This window comes from Onychomys torridus, chromosome 15, assembly GCF_903995425.1.
Source record: "Onychomys torridus chromosome 15, mOncTor1.1, whole genome shotgun sequence".
NCBI classification, from domain to species: Eukaryota; Metazoa; Chordata; class Mammalia; order Rodentia; family Cricetidae; genus Onychomys; species Onychomys torridus.
The window spans coordinates 17,767,536-17,784,328 of NC_050457.1; the positions used below are offsets into that span (position 1 = coordinate 17,767,536).

The window sequence follows — 16,793 nt, forward strand, 5'->3', positions numbered from 1 at the left end:
TGTTTGGGGCATCTTAAGAGTGTCTTCTGGGGAAAAGTTTTGCCTTTTTATGAATTCCAGTTTGTATATTCATTTTTAATTTTTATTTTAGTATTGAATTAAAACAAACAAAAAAACCACTTCACCAAAGCCAAAAAGATGAAGACCTTCCCTTGGCTGGCAGTTCTGCACCTGTCACATGCTATCTGAACTGACTTTCTGAAAACACAGTATAAGGTAAGGGATAGCCAAGCATCCTAGAGAGGTTTCTTCAACAACAGTCTGAGCTGCACTGCCCTTGGATCTTTCTCAAACATCAGATGCCCAGGCAATGCCCTTGTAGAGATTCAGTTCCCAACACTCACATGAGAGCTCACAACCATCTGTAACTCCAGTTCCATAGGAACCAGTGCCCCCTTCTGGCCTTTGCTAGCACTGCAGGCACATGGTGCACATACATACAAACACTCACTCATAAATAAAAGTAAATAACTTTTGGATTTTTTAAATTTGTTTTTCAATATTCTAAGGCTCTGATATTTCCATTCATCTTTGGAAGAACCATGCCATATTTCTAGAAAACAGCCTGCTGGAATTTTGATTGGGGTTATGCTGCAGACCTGCAGAGTCATTTTGAGAAAGTTCACACCTTAGTAATATTGAGTCTTCTAATCCATAACAAGGATATATGTCTCCATTTATATTTTCTACAGAGATGATTTGGGGTCTATAAATATAGTTTTGCTTCTTTCCCTTACCTAATTATACTGGTCAGAACTCCCAACACAATTCTGAACAGGAATGTTAAGAATGAATGTCTTAGCACATTCCTGACCCCGGACAGAAAGCTCTCAGCCTCCAGCACGGCCTGTGTCAGCTGTGAGCTAGTTCTCAGCTTTACAGTCGAGGAAGCCTCTCTTCCACTCCACGTTAATTCACTTTTCTAACGAAAGACCCTGGATTTTGTTGAATGTTTTTACTGTATTAGTTAAGATGGTCATACTATTGTTAACTTTTAGATTATAATGTGGTGGACTACCCCTAACTTTCTAATATAAAACCAATCACGTAAGTCAGGCGTTGAGTCACGTGTCTGTAAATGAGTACTCAGGAAGCTGAAGCAAGAGGATGCCGAGTTCAAAGCCAGCCTGGGGTCAAATAGTGAGTCTCTTGGAAAAAGCTCAACTTGCATTTTTGGAAGAAGCTCCATCCACCTGGCACTGTTTTAATTGCCCTAAATTTATCACAGGTCTTCTCAGCACAGCCATTTTCCACGGCCTGTATCATTTTACTTGCTAAACTCAACCCCAACTGTTACCAGAAAGGAAACAAGAGATGGATGGGAGTGAATCCCTTCAAGTTCTATGATGGCGCACTTCCTCCTTCCTGGGACTCTTCAGCCCGCCACCCCACCCCGAGGCCACCCCACCCCTCGGCCACCCCACACCGAGGCAAGGAGGCCCACCCACCTAAGTGTTTCCTTGTCTTCTGCCCCATGAATCTTCACTCCTGCAGCAGGGGCTCCACGTGTGTTTACACATACGTGTGTTTACACATACATCACACGTTCTTCTCTTACACTCCTCAGAAAGAATGCTGCAGGTCGGTGTTTTCTCTCCTGCCACTGACTTAACGGCTGCGGGCGCTCTGGGTGGTCAGTGTCAAGACAAGACACCGGGCAAGGCCTTGCCACTCAAAGACGGAGATTTCCTGTTGTCAGCTGAGGGGCTTGGCTTCCGAAGCTCAGCGTGTTCAGAAGCTGGGAGGGTCTGGGTGGTCCACGGCGTCAGGAGGATTTGAAGACATTTCCCATCCTCAGCCCTGCCCACATCGCCCTGCAGCTGCATCTCGTGCTCCGGTCAGTCTGGGGATCCTCTAAGGGCACTCCCGAGGAGCCACAGAGTTTGGCCTTTACTTTTTCCATTGCTAACTTGAGTTTCAGTTTCCTCTAGATCAGTTACTGCTCCCGTGCCCATGGCTGGTTTCGTTACTTGTTGTTCTAGAGATGGAACTCAGGGCCTAGTGCAGGCTAGACTGACCCTGTGCTTTTTTGACTCCCAACAGGAATAAACATGTCCTTCCCACATATGTATGTGAGTATACTATCGAGTACAAGTCGCTAGTCCTTGATATTCTTTTTTAAAAAAGATTTATTTATCTACTTATTATGTACACAGTGTTCTGCCTGCATGTATCCCTGCACACCAGAAGAGGGCACCAAATCTCATTACAGATGGTTGTGAGCCACCATGTGGTTGCTGGGAATTGAACTCAGGACCTCTGGAAGAGCAGCCAGTGCTCTTAACATCTGAGCCATCTCTCCATCCCAGTCCTTGATATTCTTAAGGCTCTACAATCTTTTTAAAGGTCATACAGACCAGAGTGTCAACACATTCCTACAGATTATGCGCTCAGATCTTCTGTACATTTCTACCTTATTACAGTTTTGCTATTTCACTGTGGGTCCTGGTAGTTCAGAGACCCTCTCACTGATTTAACCTACATTGGCATATTTACTTGTGTAATTTGTTGTTTATCTCTTGAATAGTTGTATAAGTAATACATTTGATGTTATTACAAAGTTCTGTGCCAGCTAAGGGTGGGCAAAATGGATCCTGTTGTTCCAGTGGGCGTGGTAACTATTTTGAAAAGCAACACATTGTCCAGGAACAAAGAGGGCTGTTAGGATTTCTTGGCAGAGCATATGTTAGGACATGACAGTAACAAGATGGTTATAGTTTAAGGCAGCTGTAGCAGAGGGTGGGGATATAACCCCAGTCCTCCGGCCCATCCTCCATGGAGGATGAAGTCCATAGATGCACAAGCCACTGTACATTATTAGGACTTTTTCCTGTAGCAGATAACCCTCAAACCTTAGAAGATCATCGGGTCCTGTCCCATAAGTGAGCTTTACAGAATGGAGGAGATAGAATACAGGGGGAAAGACAGGAAGTTGAGAAACCGTCTAAACCAGAGATAGGACAGAAATGAAGTGACTACCACTGTGGCCTCCAGCAGCAAGGAGTGTTTAAAGAAGGATCTTCAAGCCGGGCATGGTGGGGCACACCTTTAATCCCAGCACTCAGGAGGCACTCTGAGTTTGAGGCCAGCCTGGTCTACAAAGCTTCCAGGACATCCAGGGCTACTCAGAGAAACACTGTCTCAACCTCCCCTCCAAAAAAGGATCTAAGTCAGAAAGAAGCAGGAAAAAAAATGAAGGCAGAAAATTGGTTTAGAAATTCAAAGATTTCTTGAGATTTAAGAGTTGTGTAGAGAAGGGTAAGGTGTGTGTAGAGAAGCCAGTGACAAGTGGGAGGTAGAGGGACTGAGTGAGAGATGGTTCTTTGACTCTGTCTTCAAAGGGAAGCAGAAAGGTAGAGGTACTGGTACTGTGCCAGAAACACAGCAACGAGGTGGCCCCGCTACATGACATGACTTCCTTATTGTGGGTCCTGCTCTACCCACCAATGTGCCTTTCAGTCTGTACTTTAAAACTAGTTTGATTTTTTCTAAAGTGATACACACTAGTTGAAAGTCATAGAATGGTGCGTGGGAATTCTGTAAAGACAGTAATCTCTGCCTCATCACAGCCCCGCCACAGCTGCGGCCCAGGCACCACCATGGTCGCTCGGGTCCCTTTGGCAGTCACACCCTTAGCTTAGCTTGTCCTGCTGCTTCCTAACACTGCAGGGACTGGGTGAGGGCTGCTATTCCAGTAAAAGGAGACCCAGCTCTCCTTTCAAGTCTTCCCAGCTTCTGCCCCCGCCCCCCAGTCTAACATATCCTTGGGGTTATCACTTAATAGGCCGGACTGTGAGATTCCTGAATATGACGAACTATTCACAGCTGAAGCATAGTGATGTGCTGTTAACAAGATTCCTAGCGTGCATTTTTGTTTCCCTGAAGTTAGAAATTATCTTTTGTTGATGGCTTTTATACATACTTATCAGTACTTGACCACTAATTCTCTCCTTAATGTGTATAAAATCCTTTTTAACCTATTCAAAAATTTTATCTTCAAGGAACTGTTTCTCTTAAAGCCTAACCAGTTGGGGTTTCTATTGCTGTGAAGAGACACCATGACCACAGCAACTCTTATAAGGAAAACATTTCATTGGGGCTGGCTTACAGTTTCAGAGGTTCAGTCCATTATCATCATGGTGGGGAGCATGGCAGTGTGCAGGCAGACATGCTGCCTACATCTTGATCAGAAATAGACTGTGACACTGAACGAACCTTAAGCAAAGAGACTTCAAAGCCTACCCCCACAATGACATGCTTCCTTCAACAAGGCCACACCTCCCATACCACTGCCTATGGGCTTGTGGAGGCCAAATACATTCAAAACTAATGTCATTCTGATTTATAAGTTATTCTGAAAATAAGTTCAAGAAGTTTTCCACTTTATAGAGGAAAAAACAAAGGGATGGAAACAATAGGAAAAAACTGATTCCTCTTATTATTTTCATTTAGAGTTTCATTTAAAAGATTAGAAACAAAGCAGAAAGAAATAATCAAAGATTGATACAATTTGATACAATGAACTTTCTCAGAACTGAGGGACCTAAGGCTACACCGGGCAGAGCATTCCAAGTAAGACAGACAGTCTGAAGATGAGCTCCTGGCTACAGCTCCTGAGGAGACTAACATGCCCAAGGGGATGATGAGTGGGGTAAATGGAAAGTTGGTTTCACATATAAAAGGGGTTTATGACTCACCAGATTAGAATAAAGGGGAAACAATCACATGATCGTGTCAACAGACACAGAAAAGCATCTAGAAAGCTCTAGCACCATTCATGATAAAAATTCCCATCAAGCTAAAAACAGAGTCCTCAAACCAACAAAGGGTATTTGCAAAACAAGTCTGCAGCCGACGTCACAGCTGATGCTGATTCCTTCCCCAACACCTGAAACAAGACATGGCCACCACCCCACCTTCACTCTCACTATTCCAGAAACTGCAGCCCGTTACCAAGGCGACAGGAAGAGAGCAACACCACAGAACCGTTAAAGTCTGGAGGAAATGGGAGAAGCTATGTTACACAGGGCAACCTGGACCTCCGGGCTCAAGGGATGCTGCTGCCCACCCCATCCCCTCAAGCAACTGGGATGAAGGGATGCACCATCTGCCCTGGTCCACGTTCTCTTCTTAAAGCCATGGTCACACGGGGCTCCACAGAAAAGAACAGTTTCACAATCACATCACATGGCACACTAGGCACTTAGAGTCTAAAATGAAGGAGTCTGCCTAACTTTATTAACTAGCTATTCTAAAACTAAGCTAATGAACATTTTCCCCAATACCAATTAACATCCCACAGAACATTCACTTAGAAAATGCATTACCCAATGCATTACCCAGAATGTTTAAATAGTGATTAATATTATGTAAAATAGTATTCTTCATTTTATAGCCCAAATAGGTTTTTAAATGTCACTGTCTTTGGAAAAACTAAGATGAATATACACAAAAAGTATTACCCGCTACTGAGTAAAACTGTTTCATATGTGTTCACCTTTCCTGGATTTATCCTAAATTATGCTATAACAACCAGTAATAATTCATAACAATTTAGACATGTAAGGGAGAGGGGAGAAAACAGCAAAGATTTTCCTAAAGTCAGTTATGATGCATGGCATAAGATGTTGCATGTTTAAATTTAAGAATGTTAATTTTCCTTTATTAACTTTCATATTTGATTTTTTTTTTTTTTGGAGCTGAGGACCGAACCCAGGGCCTTGCGCTTGCTAGGCAAGCACTTTACTACTGAGCTAAATCCCCAACCCCTGATTTTCAAATGAAACAATGCTTGTGAATTTTATGGTCCAATGAATATATAGGCAAGCTACAGTAGATGTTTCAGAAGGTATGTTCTATTAACACTTTAATTTTATAGTATGTTTCTATTAATCTTACTGGGGAAGGGGTGTGCTTGGCATGGTGTCCACGTGGAGGGCAGAGGACAACCTGCAAACGTCAGTCTCTCCTTCTACTCTACAGGACCTGGGGTCAAACTCAGGACGCCGTGTTTGGCAGCAGCACCATTATCGACTGAGCCATCTCATGGGCTCAGATTACAAAATATAATGAAAATATACCAGCCTTCCCTTTGGGGTATAATATAGATGATTCATCTCATGGGGTGTCTGTTTGTGGCAGGGTCTTGCTTGCTCTGTAGGCCAGCCTGATACACACTGTGTAGCCCAGGCTGGCCTAGAGCCATCCTCCTACTTCAGTCTCCCGGGTGCTGAGACTCCAGGAGTGAGCCACCATCCACACTTCCCAGGTTTTAAAGCACACACATTAAATAGACACACTTACCTGAAAGCTCCGTACAGCGGTCTGTACCAACAGACAAATGAACAGGGGGTAAAAAGCAAGAACCACAGGATGCTCAGTCCAAAGTCAACTGCTCTCGAAGAATCGACACAGAACCAAGCCAGGCATCCGAAGATGTTTAGAAACAGCGTTACCGCGTGGACTGTGGGATCGAAGACAGAACGGGCTGGTTACATCAAGTCACCATCCCACCAGAGTTACAAGTGGAAACACTTCTAAGAGCACGCGTTCTCCCTGCGTTTCCATGGCGTGCGCTTCAATCACTGCTGCTTCTTACACAGGATTTGGAAGCAGAGCGCACACAGCAGAGCATTTTGGGAAAGAACCCTGCGGGCTCTCTCTTCCTCCTAGGGCAGCTACATTTGCTAAGCCCAACCCTTAGGTTGGCTTTCCTGAGAAGAAAATGGACCCGAGAAGAGAAGCAGTGCTTGTTAAAGAGAAAAGCAAACAAACCAAACGCAGAGGTGGGGTCCTCAGAACACTACTGTAAGGAGGGGACGGCAGCCGAGAACTGTAGGACAACTGAAAAACAGCCGCAGTTCTGTGACTGAGGCCATCTGTGAGGACGGCTTCGTCTTCAGGAGTGAGCCAGGTTTTTAATGGGGAATACTCGGAGAGATTCTCGTTATTCCCTCCACCCACTGAGGCAACCCAGTGATCTCACTAGCAGCAGGACTTCCCTACGCTGTCAGCATGCTGCTCTCGCTGACAAACTGAAACCGGAATCTGAGTAACATCCAGCAATGCTGTGACTGCAAAGAGCCACGCTTACCAGGTATAACTTTTGTTTACATTTATTTTTATGCATTTGGATGTCTGCCCGCATGCATGTATATGCATCATGTGTGCAGGACATGTGGAGGCCTGAAGAGGGCACTGAACTGGGGATAGAGATGTTGTGAGCCACCACGTGGGTACCAAGAACTAGTCCTGGGTCCTCTGCAAGAGCAGCAAGGCTCCCAACCCCGGAACCTTCTCTCCAGACACCTACAGCTACAAGTTTTTTTTAAATGATTCTGTAAAAATATATTCATGGGTAGAATTTCATTATGAGAAATAAATTCCCATAAAATTAAAATACTGTAAAATGTATATTATCAATAAAAATGTCAACTATGACTTAGATTAGAAAAAATTAATTAAAAGATTATTAAATCTACTACAAACTCAATATGCATTAAAAACCAATTTTAAGTCTCTTTCCAAATTAAAATCAAAAACTTATGGAGCAGGATAGAACCACTCCCCCTGGGTGCCCTGATGTGCTCTCACCTAAACACTACATAAGTCAACTATGGTGATACAGCTACAGGGCCTGAAAGCAAATCTGCTGTGGTCTTTGAGGCCTTTGATTTAAAATTCCATTCCTTTCTGTCACAAAGGGAAAACTATCCTAATTACTCAATTACTACTGGGAGATTAATCCTCAGGAAAGCTGGCTTACTAATGAAATGCCTCCAAATCCCTTTTCCTCAAAATTAAGATTTTTGAGGGCTTAAAAACAGAACTAAAATTCCTGCGAAATGGGAAATTATTTTGTTGTTCTAAAGGACTCTGGCTGTCTTAAGATTGGTGTTTTGTGTGTGTGTGTGTGTGTGTGTGTGTCTGTGTGTGTGTCTGTGTGTCTGTGTGTTTTAATGTTAGCACATTCTAACTTAAATTCTTCACAAGAATAATTTTTTAAAGTTTATTTTCTATTTCACTTACAAAAAACGAGGATATGTGTATATAAATGTAAAAATTCTTCAAAGTACAGAAAAATCAACCTAACTTTTTGTAGTATGTTAGATTTTTCCTAGATGTTTTTAAAGTGACCATGATCACTGAGTCACCATCTTGCTCTCCATAAAAACCAGCTGTCTAGGGTACCTGGTGATGAAGCTATCCACCTGTGCAGGGGTCAGAAAGCAGGCAAGGGTGATGGCCTCTGCCATCTGTGCTGTAAATTACAGTGTGTCTATGCTGGTGGATGCTGAGTACAGGCCAAACACTGAACAAATCTTTAAGCCATTTTGTTCCCGAGATTTGCAAGAGAAGTTACACTTTCTTATGTGAAAGCTTTATTTGCTTTAGAGGCACTCAAACCTGCTATCCGGTGGCCTGAATTTGCAACTGCCAGTGTCATGTGATTCTTGATAAATATGATACAAAAGAGATGGTGACAGTGCACACATTTCCACCTGGTGGATGGTGGCCATGCCTTTTTTTTTTCTTAAATTCAAAAGCACATTCAAAAAGGTCAAGGTTCATTTCACAGTGACAATTCTAATTGCTTTGGTTCATCTGCAGTTTATATTACCTGCTTCCATTGAGGAACCTTTGAAAACACATCTTCATAGTATTCATTAAAATAGAAATCACTTCTTCATCTTGGTATTTTGTAGATGGCATACCATGGAATCTAACCCTGGGCTTGAGAGCCCAGCTACCCGAATAGCTGTCTAATGTTGGACAATGTTGGACAGGTACCCAATTCTCAAAGCTTCGCTTCTCTAAGACTAAATAATGTAGAACCCACTTGAGGATGCGATTAGGACCCTTACCTACCCGCCACAAAGTCTATCGCCAACAAATGCTAGCTCTCACTAGGACGACAAGTATCAAACCTTCAGTCAGCCCTGAAATCCACACCAGGTCGACACTTTCGAAAGCACCCACTAAAACAGTCTCTACTCTTCAGGTGTGGGCAAATTCTGGAACTGCTCACACTTCATTTCAAGCAATGCTTCTTTGAAACAGAACCCTAACAAGAATCTTGAGTCCTTTTTTAAAACAGACTGGCAAACTAAACAAGATTGCATTACTTCTGAGAGACTCTGAAAGTTATGCTTCTTAAAACCAAGCAACTGATTCTGAACCCATCAGGGTTGGTCGTTAACAATTAAATTAACCTTTCCCATTCAACCTCCACTTACTAAATCTGTGGTGGAATTTTATTTCTACCCCTTTACCATAAAAAAAATTTAAGTTAAATAACTTACGCCTAAAATACTATGCCTACTTTTAAAATTCATATACAAGAGACACAAATGCATATATGACAGAGAAATATACTAATTCAATAAAACATAGAAACTGGTTAACATACACATATATAGAATTATACTTTAAGTATCAAACATATATAATACTACAGACAGCAAGGCCAAATCTCAACAAGAAACTAAGAGTCTGAACATAATAACCAGCTGGGTGTGGTGGTGCACACCTTCAATCCTAGCACTAAGGAGGCAGACACAGGTAGATCTCTGAGGTTCAAGGCCAGAGTGGTCTATGTAGTGAATTCCTGGACAGCCAGGGCTACATAAAAAAGACCCTATCTCAAAAAAATTTTTAAGTAATAGCCACTATGATTTTTGACTATGAGAGCAAATGTTCTTTTTTAAAACTATGACCAAAGTAATGTCCATAAAGAACTGCTTCTCGCATGCCAACACGAAAAATGTTCCTAAGAGAGTTTGAAGAAAATTACCATATCCTCTTAGAGAAGGTGGGCCCTAAAGCCTCACTAAACATACAGTAAAACCCACACACTTTCATTGCCTACAAATTACCTACTACCCCATCTGTCCAGCCTTCCCTCCTGACAGAATGGTGTCACACAGGGCTGAGACTATTTGAAATACAAATCAGAGAGTAAGTGGGAAGTCTGTGTATACACAGCGAACCTTTAGCAGTTGACATTCATTTAGTATCTCAGAGTTGTGATTATACTTAAAACGCCATGCACATCCCCCAGCTGAAAATACACTCTAATACTATTTAATGAGACAGTCCTATATTAAGCAATTTCAAAAATAAAAGTATTCACAGCCACTTGAAAATGAAAGTACACTGTGCCCACAGATTTTTAAGGTGACAGTCACATTATGGTATGTCCTGTCTCTAAAACCAGCCGTAGTATGACATTTAACAGAATCAAAGCGATACTCCTTTGCATAAAAGTAGTATGCATAATTTTGCCAAAACAAGTCATGCCTAGATAACGTTCTTCTAAGGAAAAGGATCTTTACAAAAGTAATACCCACGTGACAGACAAGATACCTTCTCAATCAGTCAGGGCTGGCATTCCACGTGCAGGCTTCTCTCAACCAAAAACTTGGATTGCTATCTGTTACACAGTTTTTGTATCTAAATATGATGTTCAATTCTGAAACTATGACTACTAAGATCTATGTGAAAAGACAGTTAATATGCATTTTAATATATCACTTTCAAAAAGGTGTCTATCAATGAAAATATTAACTCAAAATGCATTTATAGGTATATAAAGATCATTTTTTGATACTCACACATCCATAAGTAGTACATAAGCTTTACTGTCTTTTGAAATTCTACAGGAATGTCTACAGAAAAGTCTTGATAGAAACAAGGTCCCACAGGAAAATTGCTAGGAAGAGGTGGCCAGTTATTTTTTCTCCCTGTAAGTTAAAAAAAGTTAGTGCAACAAATACATTGTAGTCTCCCTTTTGTCTCAAAGCACGGCGCGTTGATTTGGTAGATGACACTTAAAACCCTAACACTGCCCCTCTCTGCACCCCTACAGCTTACGCTTTTTAAGACTTTTTCAGACTAACATTTTAGAAACAATAAATGGTAAAATAATTTTCCATTGTCATATCAAACCATGTTTATTTAACATGTCTATGTATAGGAGAACAAACCCGGAGACAAACCCTGAGAGCGGCCTGAAACAGGTTTATTTCAGAGTCCCAGGACTGGCTACCGGGGGAAGCCATTCAGGCCTGAAGCTCCCATTCTCTCCTCAGTGGCCCGAGGCTTTCAGTAGACTTCTGCTAAATTCCTAACTGACGTGCAGACGGAACCAAGGTTCCCGACATACAGACCAAAGAATCACATCTGGGGTGAGGGACAGGCGGATTCCAGTACCCGGAAACCAAGTGGGGTGTGAGGAGGGAATGTGTGTACACAAACAATGACTGAAAGACAGCAAGACTGGGAAATTGGAGGCAGTAACAAAAATCAAACAAAGCACAAATCCAGACAAAAATACAAGTAAAAATAACAACAGAAGTCACTTTCTAATATTAAATATCTCATACAACTTTCAACCTTCCATTATACATATTTTTACCTGTCTGGACATTTCTCATAAAGAGAAGTGTGATCTGCTGTTTCTCCTCAACATACGCTCTCAGTTCCACTAATTATAATATTAAAATTGGGGACTGGAATGTAACTCGGAGGCAGAGCACTTGCCCAGCACAGGTGGGTCCTCAGGAGCACACCTGCTACATCACACTATGTAAGAAGTAGCAAACCGCGAACAGTGAGGACCCGAGGCTCTGGAGCCACAAGTACCCAAGCCATTCGCTGACTGTGTGCTCTTAAGAAACGTAACCGGGCTGGAGAGAGGGCTCAGTGGTTAACAGCACCAACTGCTCTTCCTGAGGTCCTGAGTTCAATTCCCAGCAACCACATGGTGGCTCACAACCATCTGTAATGAGATCTGGCGCCCTCTTCTGGCAGAACACTGTATGCATACTAAATAAATCTTTTTTTAAAAAAAAGAAAAGAAAAAAGAAATGTAACCTTCATTTCTTCAGAAAGTTAACAACTGGGTCACACTTCCCAGGACAGTGCTGAAGGTCTACTATTAATTAAAAGGTAAAATGTACTACAATGTACTAGTAAACTGCGAAATTTAACTATTAAAGTCTGTCCCTTTGTTACGATCTTTACCAAAGCATTTTTCATCTCTCATAGAAGAATCAATGTCAGTCAGCACTAAGAAAATAAGAGATTATCATTAGTGATCTCTCTCTCCCATAGAGGCTATCTCTGATGCTGTAAGCAAGGAAATGATCAGGATAAACATGTCCTTCAGAGGCCCAAGTCCTAACCATGGTATGGGAAGGAAGAAATATTGAGTATTATTGTTGTCCTTGTTTGGGGTTGTATCACCATTCCAGCCACCTAGCAACACCTCTCTGACTCCCCTCCTCCTCCTGAGGCTGTTAACTTTCCCTCACAGGTTCTTAGAATCATCTTGAGCACTCAGAGCCTGAACAGATTCCACAACAAGTAATTAATCATACGAATACTTTCTTAACATTTTTTGATAAGTATGATGTACCTGTGAGGATAAGACCAAGAATCTGAACAGGTCAGAGTCCAAGGTAGAGCACACTCAAAGGTTCACTGGACCTATTGAGAAGCCCACACCCATGCTCTCAGGTGACCTTCCTTTCTTTGGAGGGCCTCTCACGTCTACATTAAGACATTTCTTTTATGTCCCAGCTCTTTTTCAAAGAAAGAAAGAAAAGATTCGTAGAGCCAAGTGCAGAATCAAAGGCTCCTGGCTTGAAATGGAGCAAATGTACCAGATCTGTGTCTCACTTTCTCTGTGAGGAAGCCAACACTCTTCTAGTCTATCAAAAGACTGTGCTATCAGGTAGGATCAGAGAGCTGCAGGGATCAAGTAAGCTATCTGCTGCGTCTGACCTCTCTGCTAGACTCCGAAAACAAGGCAGAGGTTTATCACCAAACCCTGTGACTCAGACCCAGGCCAGATAGTTTCATCCCAACCCTCGGGGTACTACCATGCTGACTCAGGCTCTGCATCTCCCGTTCCCGGCGGTCTAACTCTGCAGCCTTTCTCTCCAGCTCTTCCTGACGCTTGAGAAGTTCAGCTTGCGCCAAGGCATGTTCCTAAACAAAATGACCAACACACACAGGTTATCAGACAGTCGAAATAGTCTGCCATTTACATGCCCACTCTTACCTTCACCAGGAGAGAAACCTCAGTTAAATCCATTTTCAAAATACAGGAAGGCTATAGTTCTGGAAAAACACTAAAGAGATACTTGATTCATTTTGCTCCTTTAGTTATGGAAGCCCTCAGAGGCAGCTGAGTCCACAGGGAAGGAGAGAACAGCCAGAGCCTGGGCACAGAGAGATGCCTCAGCAATTAAGCACGTGTGCTGTTCTTGCAGAGGACCTAGGTTCAGTTCCCAGCATCCACATGAGGCGGCTCATAACCCCTCCGCACTCTTGTGCACACATCTACACGTAGGAACACAAGTAAATGGCAGTGAAAACAGTGAAAATCAGCCTTTTAAAGACAGAGTAGCTAGAGTCTAGGTAAGCCTGTGCCGAGAGGAGAGCGAGAGTGGAGGTGAGGGAGGAGCTGAGGAGAGATGAACGGGATAAAGGACAACTGAATTAGCTCGGATAAACAGAGTCAAACGGTGCAGTAGGCTCCAGAAATACAAGACTAGTTCAAAATACCTTAAATGTCCTACGATGCCAAGGGGCCAGGGATGTGCTTACGACACTCTGCTCTCTAACTCCGTGTGTTCAAGCTGTCAGACTTGCTGGCTTTCCTGGACATTTGCCATCTCCTGCTTCCTCACACTGCCCACTGAGTAGTCACTGAGCTCTCCCCCAGTCATATTTATTATCCTATTATTGCTACTTCAGTGGTATTATGCATTGAATCAAGGGCAATAAAAATTTCACTATATAAACTGTACATCAAGATGATATATGAACTTCCAGATCAATTTACACAGTTAACACGCACTAACCTTTGTGATCTGTGTGTAAGCTGGATGTTCCTCTGTTGGCTTCATTATCGCTGGCTGGGTGTTGGGTACATTAGGCATTTTCACACTGCCTGGTGGAGGCTAAAAAGGTAAAGACAAATAATTAACACAAAGAGCCAACCTTTACTTACTTCAAAAGTATCACACACAGCAAAATCCCAAGACCTGCCAGTCTCCACAGCCTCTCACGGCCGTGTTGTAAAACGCTGCTTAAGCTTTGCAGCTCTACTTCCTAGGACACTAAGAGTTGCACAGTGCTCAACAGTCCGCCACGGAAGAAACAGAGCACCACTGTTTCTTTACCGTAAAGCACAGACACCACCAGACTACACAGAATGGTGGGTAGAGGGCCATCTGCTTGTACTCGGGAGGCTAAGGCAGGAGCCCAAAGGCTCAGGAGCCTGAGAACAGAAGGGGATCAGAGGAAGGGAGAGAGAGAAAGGAGGAGGGCAGGAGGGAAGGGAAGGGAAGGGGAGACAGGAAGTTTGCGGTTAGCTCTTCCCTCTTCAGACAGACACATGTCCGCGGCCTGAAGACGTTACACTAGGAACCTGCAGCCAAACTCACTAACAAGTCCACTCTGCCGGGGAAGAGCAGCCACACTGAAGGAGATAGACACACAGAGGAGATAGACACCGGTAGGTCCATCTATGAGGAGCTGGTAAACTACTATATTACACCTAGTGTGGACTTCAAAGAGAATGAGTCAACATTGTAGAAGAACGTGGAAAATGCTCAGTACAGAGCAGAATGATATCAGTCAAGATGAACACAGATCTATACAGCAACTCTTATCGAAGGAATTTTATATACTTCTCTATTATTTGCTTCCCCCAACAGATACATCATACAGCACATTTCTCTTTTTTGTTTTTGAGGCAGGGTCTCCTATGTAGCCCTAGATGGGCTGGAACTAGCTTTAAACTCAGAGATCTGCCCGCCTCTGCCTTCCAGGTCATGCACCACCATAAAGGGTATGCTCCACCATACCCTGCAATGTTACTTTTAAAAGTTAAAAAGCAATCTGGGACCAGGTGTCAAGCACAAGCCTATATCCTCATCCCTCAGGGGGCAGAAGAATTGCTGTAAATTCAAAGATGGCCTGATCTACAAATTGAAGTCCAGGCTAGAGTGTCCTAGAGAGTGAGAGATTCTCTTGAAAGAGAACAGAACAAAACAGTGTGTGAGATGCCAGCACTCAAAAGGATCACAAGGTTGAGGCTAACCTGGGCTAAGTACATAACACGACTTACAAGTGAGCGAGAGAACAGGAGCACGAGAGCAAGCAGCTTGACAGCACAATTCAGGACCACACAGAATCACCCTGGAACTCGACCCGCGGAGACCCTTATCAGCACTCTGCTGCCTTAAACACCACCCAGTGCCAAGTGATAAGTCTGGAGCGAGGGTGAGATGGGGCGTGAGCCAGAAGGCCGACACATCCAAGTCAGAGGTACTGAGACAGGCCCTGCTCACCAACACTAGGATGTGCAAGCCACCTTCACTCACAGATGTTAGCTAACTCTCAACCCAGCTTTCGACCCAGTGTATCTTCAACTGCAGCACACGTGGTCACCTCATGCCAAGCACAACTCTGGAGAAAGACCTTTCGCCTAATTGCTATGACAGCGGTTCCAAATTCTCCTACATCTTCATCTCTGATGCAAGAGCAGTAAAGCAATAAACCACTCTTGCATGTATATATGTGAGTATATATACACGTGTGTGAGTGCCCATGGAGGCCAGAAGAGGGGGTGTGTATGTGAGTATATGTACACATGTATGTGAATGCCTATGGGGCCAGAAGAAGGTGTCAGATCTCTCAAAATGCAGTTACAGGCATTTGTGAGCTACCCACACAGGTGTTGGGGTGCAAATTCTGGTTCTCATGATTGAGCAGCAAGTGGTCTTAACCACTGAGCCCCTCTCCAGACCAAGACTGCCATTTCAGCCACATGGCAGACCATACATTTGTAGGGAACCATAGTAACAGTATCTAAAAGGCTAGTTCAATGTTCATGTGAAGAACATGCCAAATACACAGCTAAGACACCTGAAGGGCAGAAGGAAGAAAAGCTAAGGTCCAAGAAGAAGAGCTCTGCCGGGCAGCCGTTCTCCAGCTCGCGGGGTTAGAGACAGAGGCTGGCACTGGCGCAAAGAAAGACAGACAGACAGACAGACAGAAACCTTGCAGAGAGTCAGGGCAGCTGAAAGCAATACTCTCGGTCAATGTGGGAGAAGAAAAAATAAAAACAAACCACACAGAGATGTGGGAGTATTTACATGTCCTGTCCTGACTCCTCAATACAGAAGGAGGGAAAAGACGACATCCCAGAAAATCCCTGAGCATAAAGCTACCAAGTAAAGCTCTGGGGCAGAATCCATACTATTCACCCAGACAAACTACCCTATGGTTAAATTTTCACTGCAGGGGATCCCATGCCTCCCCAGTCAAAGTAAAGTAATGTGCCTTAAAATGAGGCTTCCTAGAATTCTCACAGAGTTCTAAGAAGTAACTGGGTCATGACTTAAGCATATTAAAAAAACCCAAGCCACCCTTAGCCAGGACCATAATTAAAACAACTGTTTAAGACCTGAAGACACAGAAATAAACAAATACAAAATAAGGATGTTTAATAAATATGAGGTTAGGAAAAGCTTAACTAGGGTAATGATGGTCAAAACTTATCAGACTGGTCTTTAGATGATTTGGGAAGCCAGAAATACCTTGAGTGGATAAGCAAAGGGTGGGTGAAGAAGTCCTGAGTGGATGTATACAGGGTAGATGTGTCCTGAGGGAAGGTGTGCTGATGGCATGGGCATGTTAAGGACCCAATGCTTCAGTCCATGGGAAGGGCAAAGCCTTCCCTGGATGATGGAGAGCTGTAGCTGGAATTTTCTCTC

The 16,793-nt window shown here is 43.2% G+C and overlaps 1 protein-coding gene across 1 annotated transcript in view; it reads right to left on the reverse strand.

Moving 5' to 3' along the window:
* Nucleotides 1–16,793, reverse strand: part of Scamp1 (secretory carrier membrane protein 1) — an 88,490-nt gene that overhangs the window by 13,774 nt on the left and 57,923 nt on the right. Inside the window, exons 3-6 of the mRNA XM_036207055.1 lie at nucleotides 13,872–13,970; nucleotides 12,885–12,993; nucleotides 10,614–10,742; nucleotides 6,304–6,463 (exon numbers count right to left, since the gene is read on the reverse strand). Of these exons, the coding sequence (XP_036062948.1) occupies nucleotides 6,304–6,463; nucleotides 10,614–10,742; nucleotides 12,885–12,993; nucleotides 13,872–13,970 (497 nt within the window). The remainder of the gene's footprint in view (nucleotides 1–6,303; nucleotides 6,464–10,613; nucleotides 10,743–12,884; nucleotides 12,994–13,871; nucleotides 13,971–16,793) is intronic.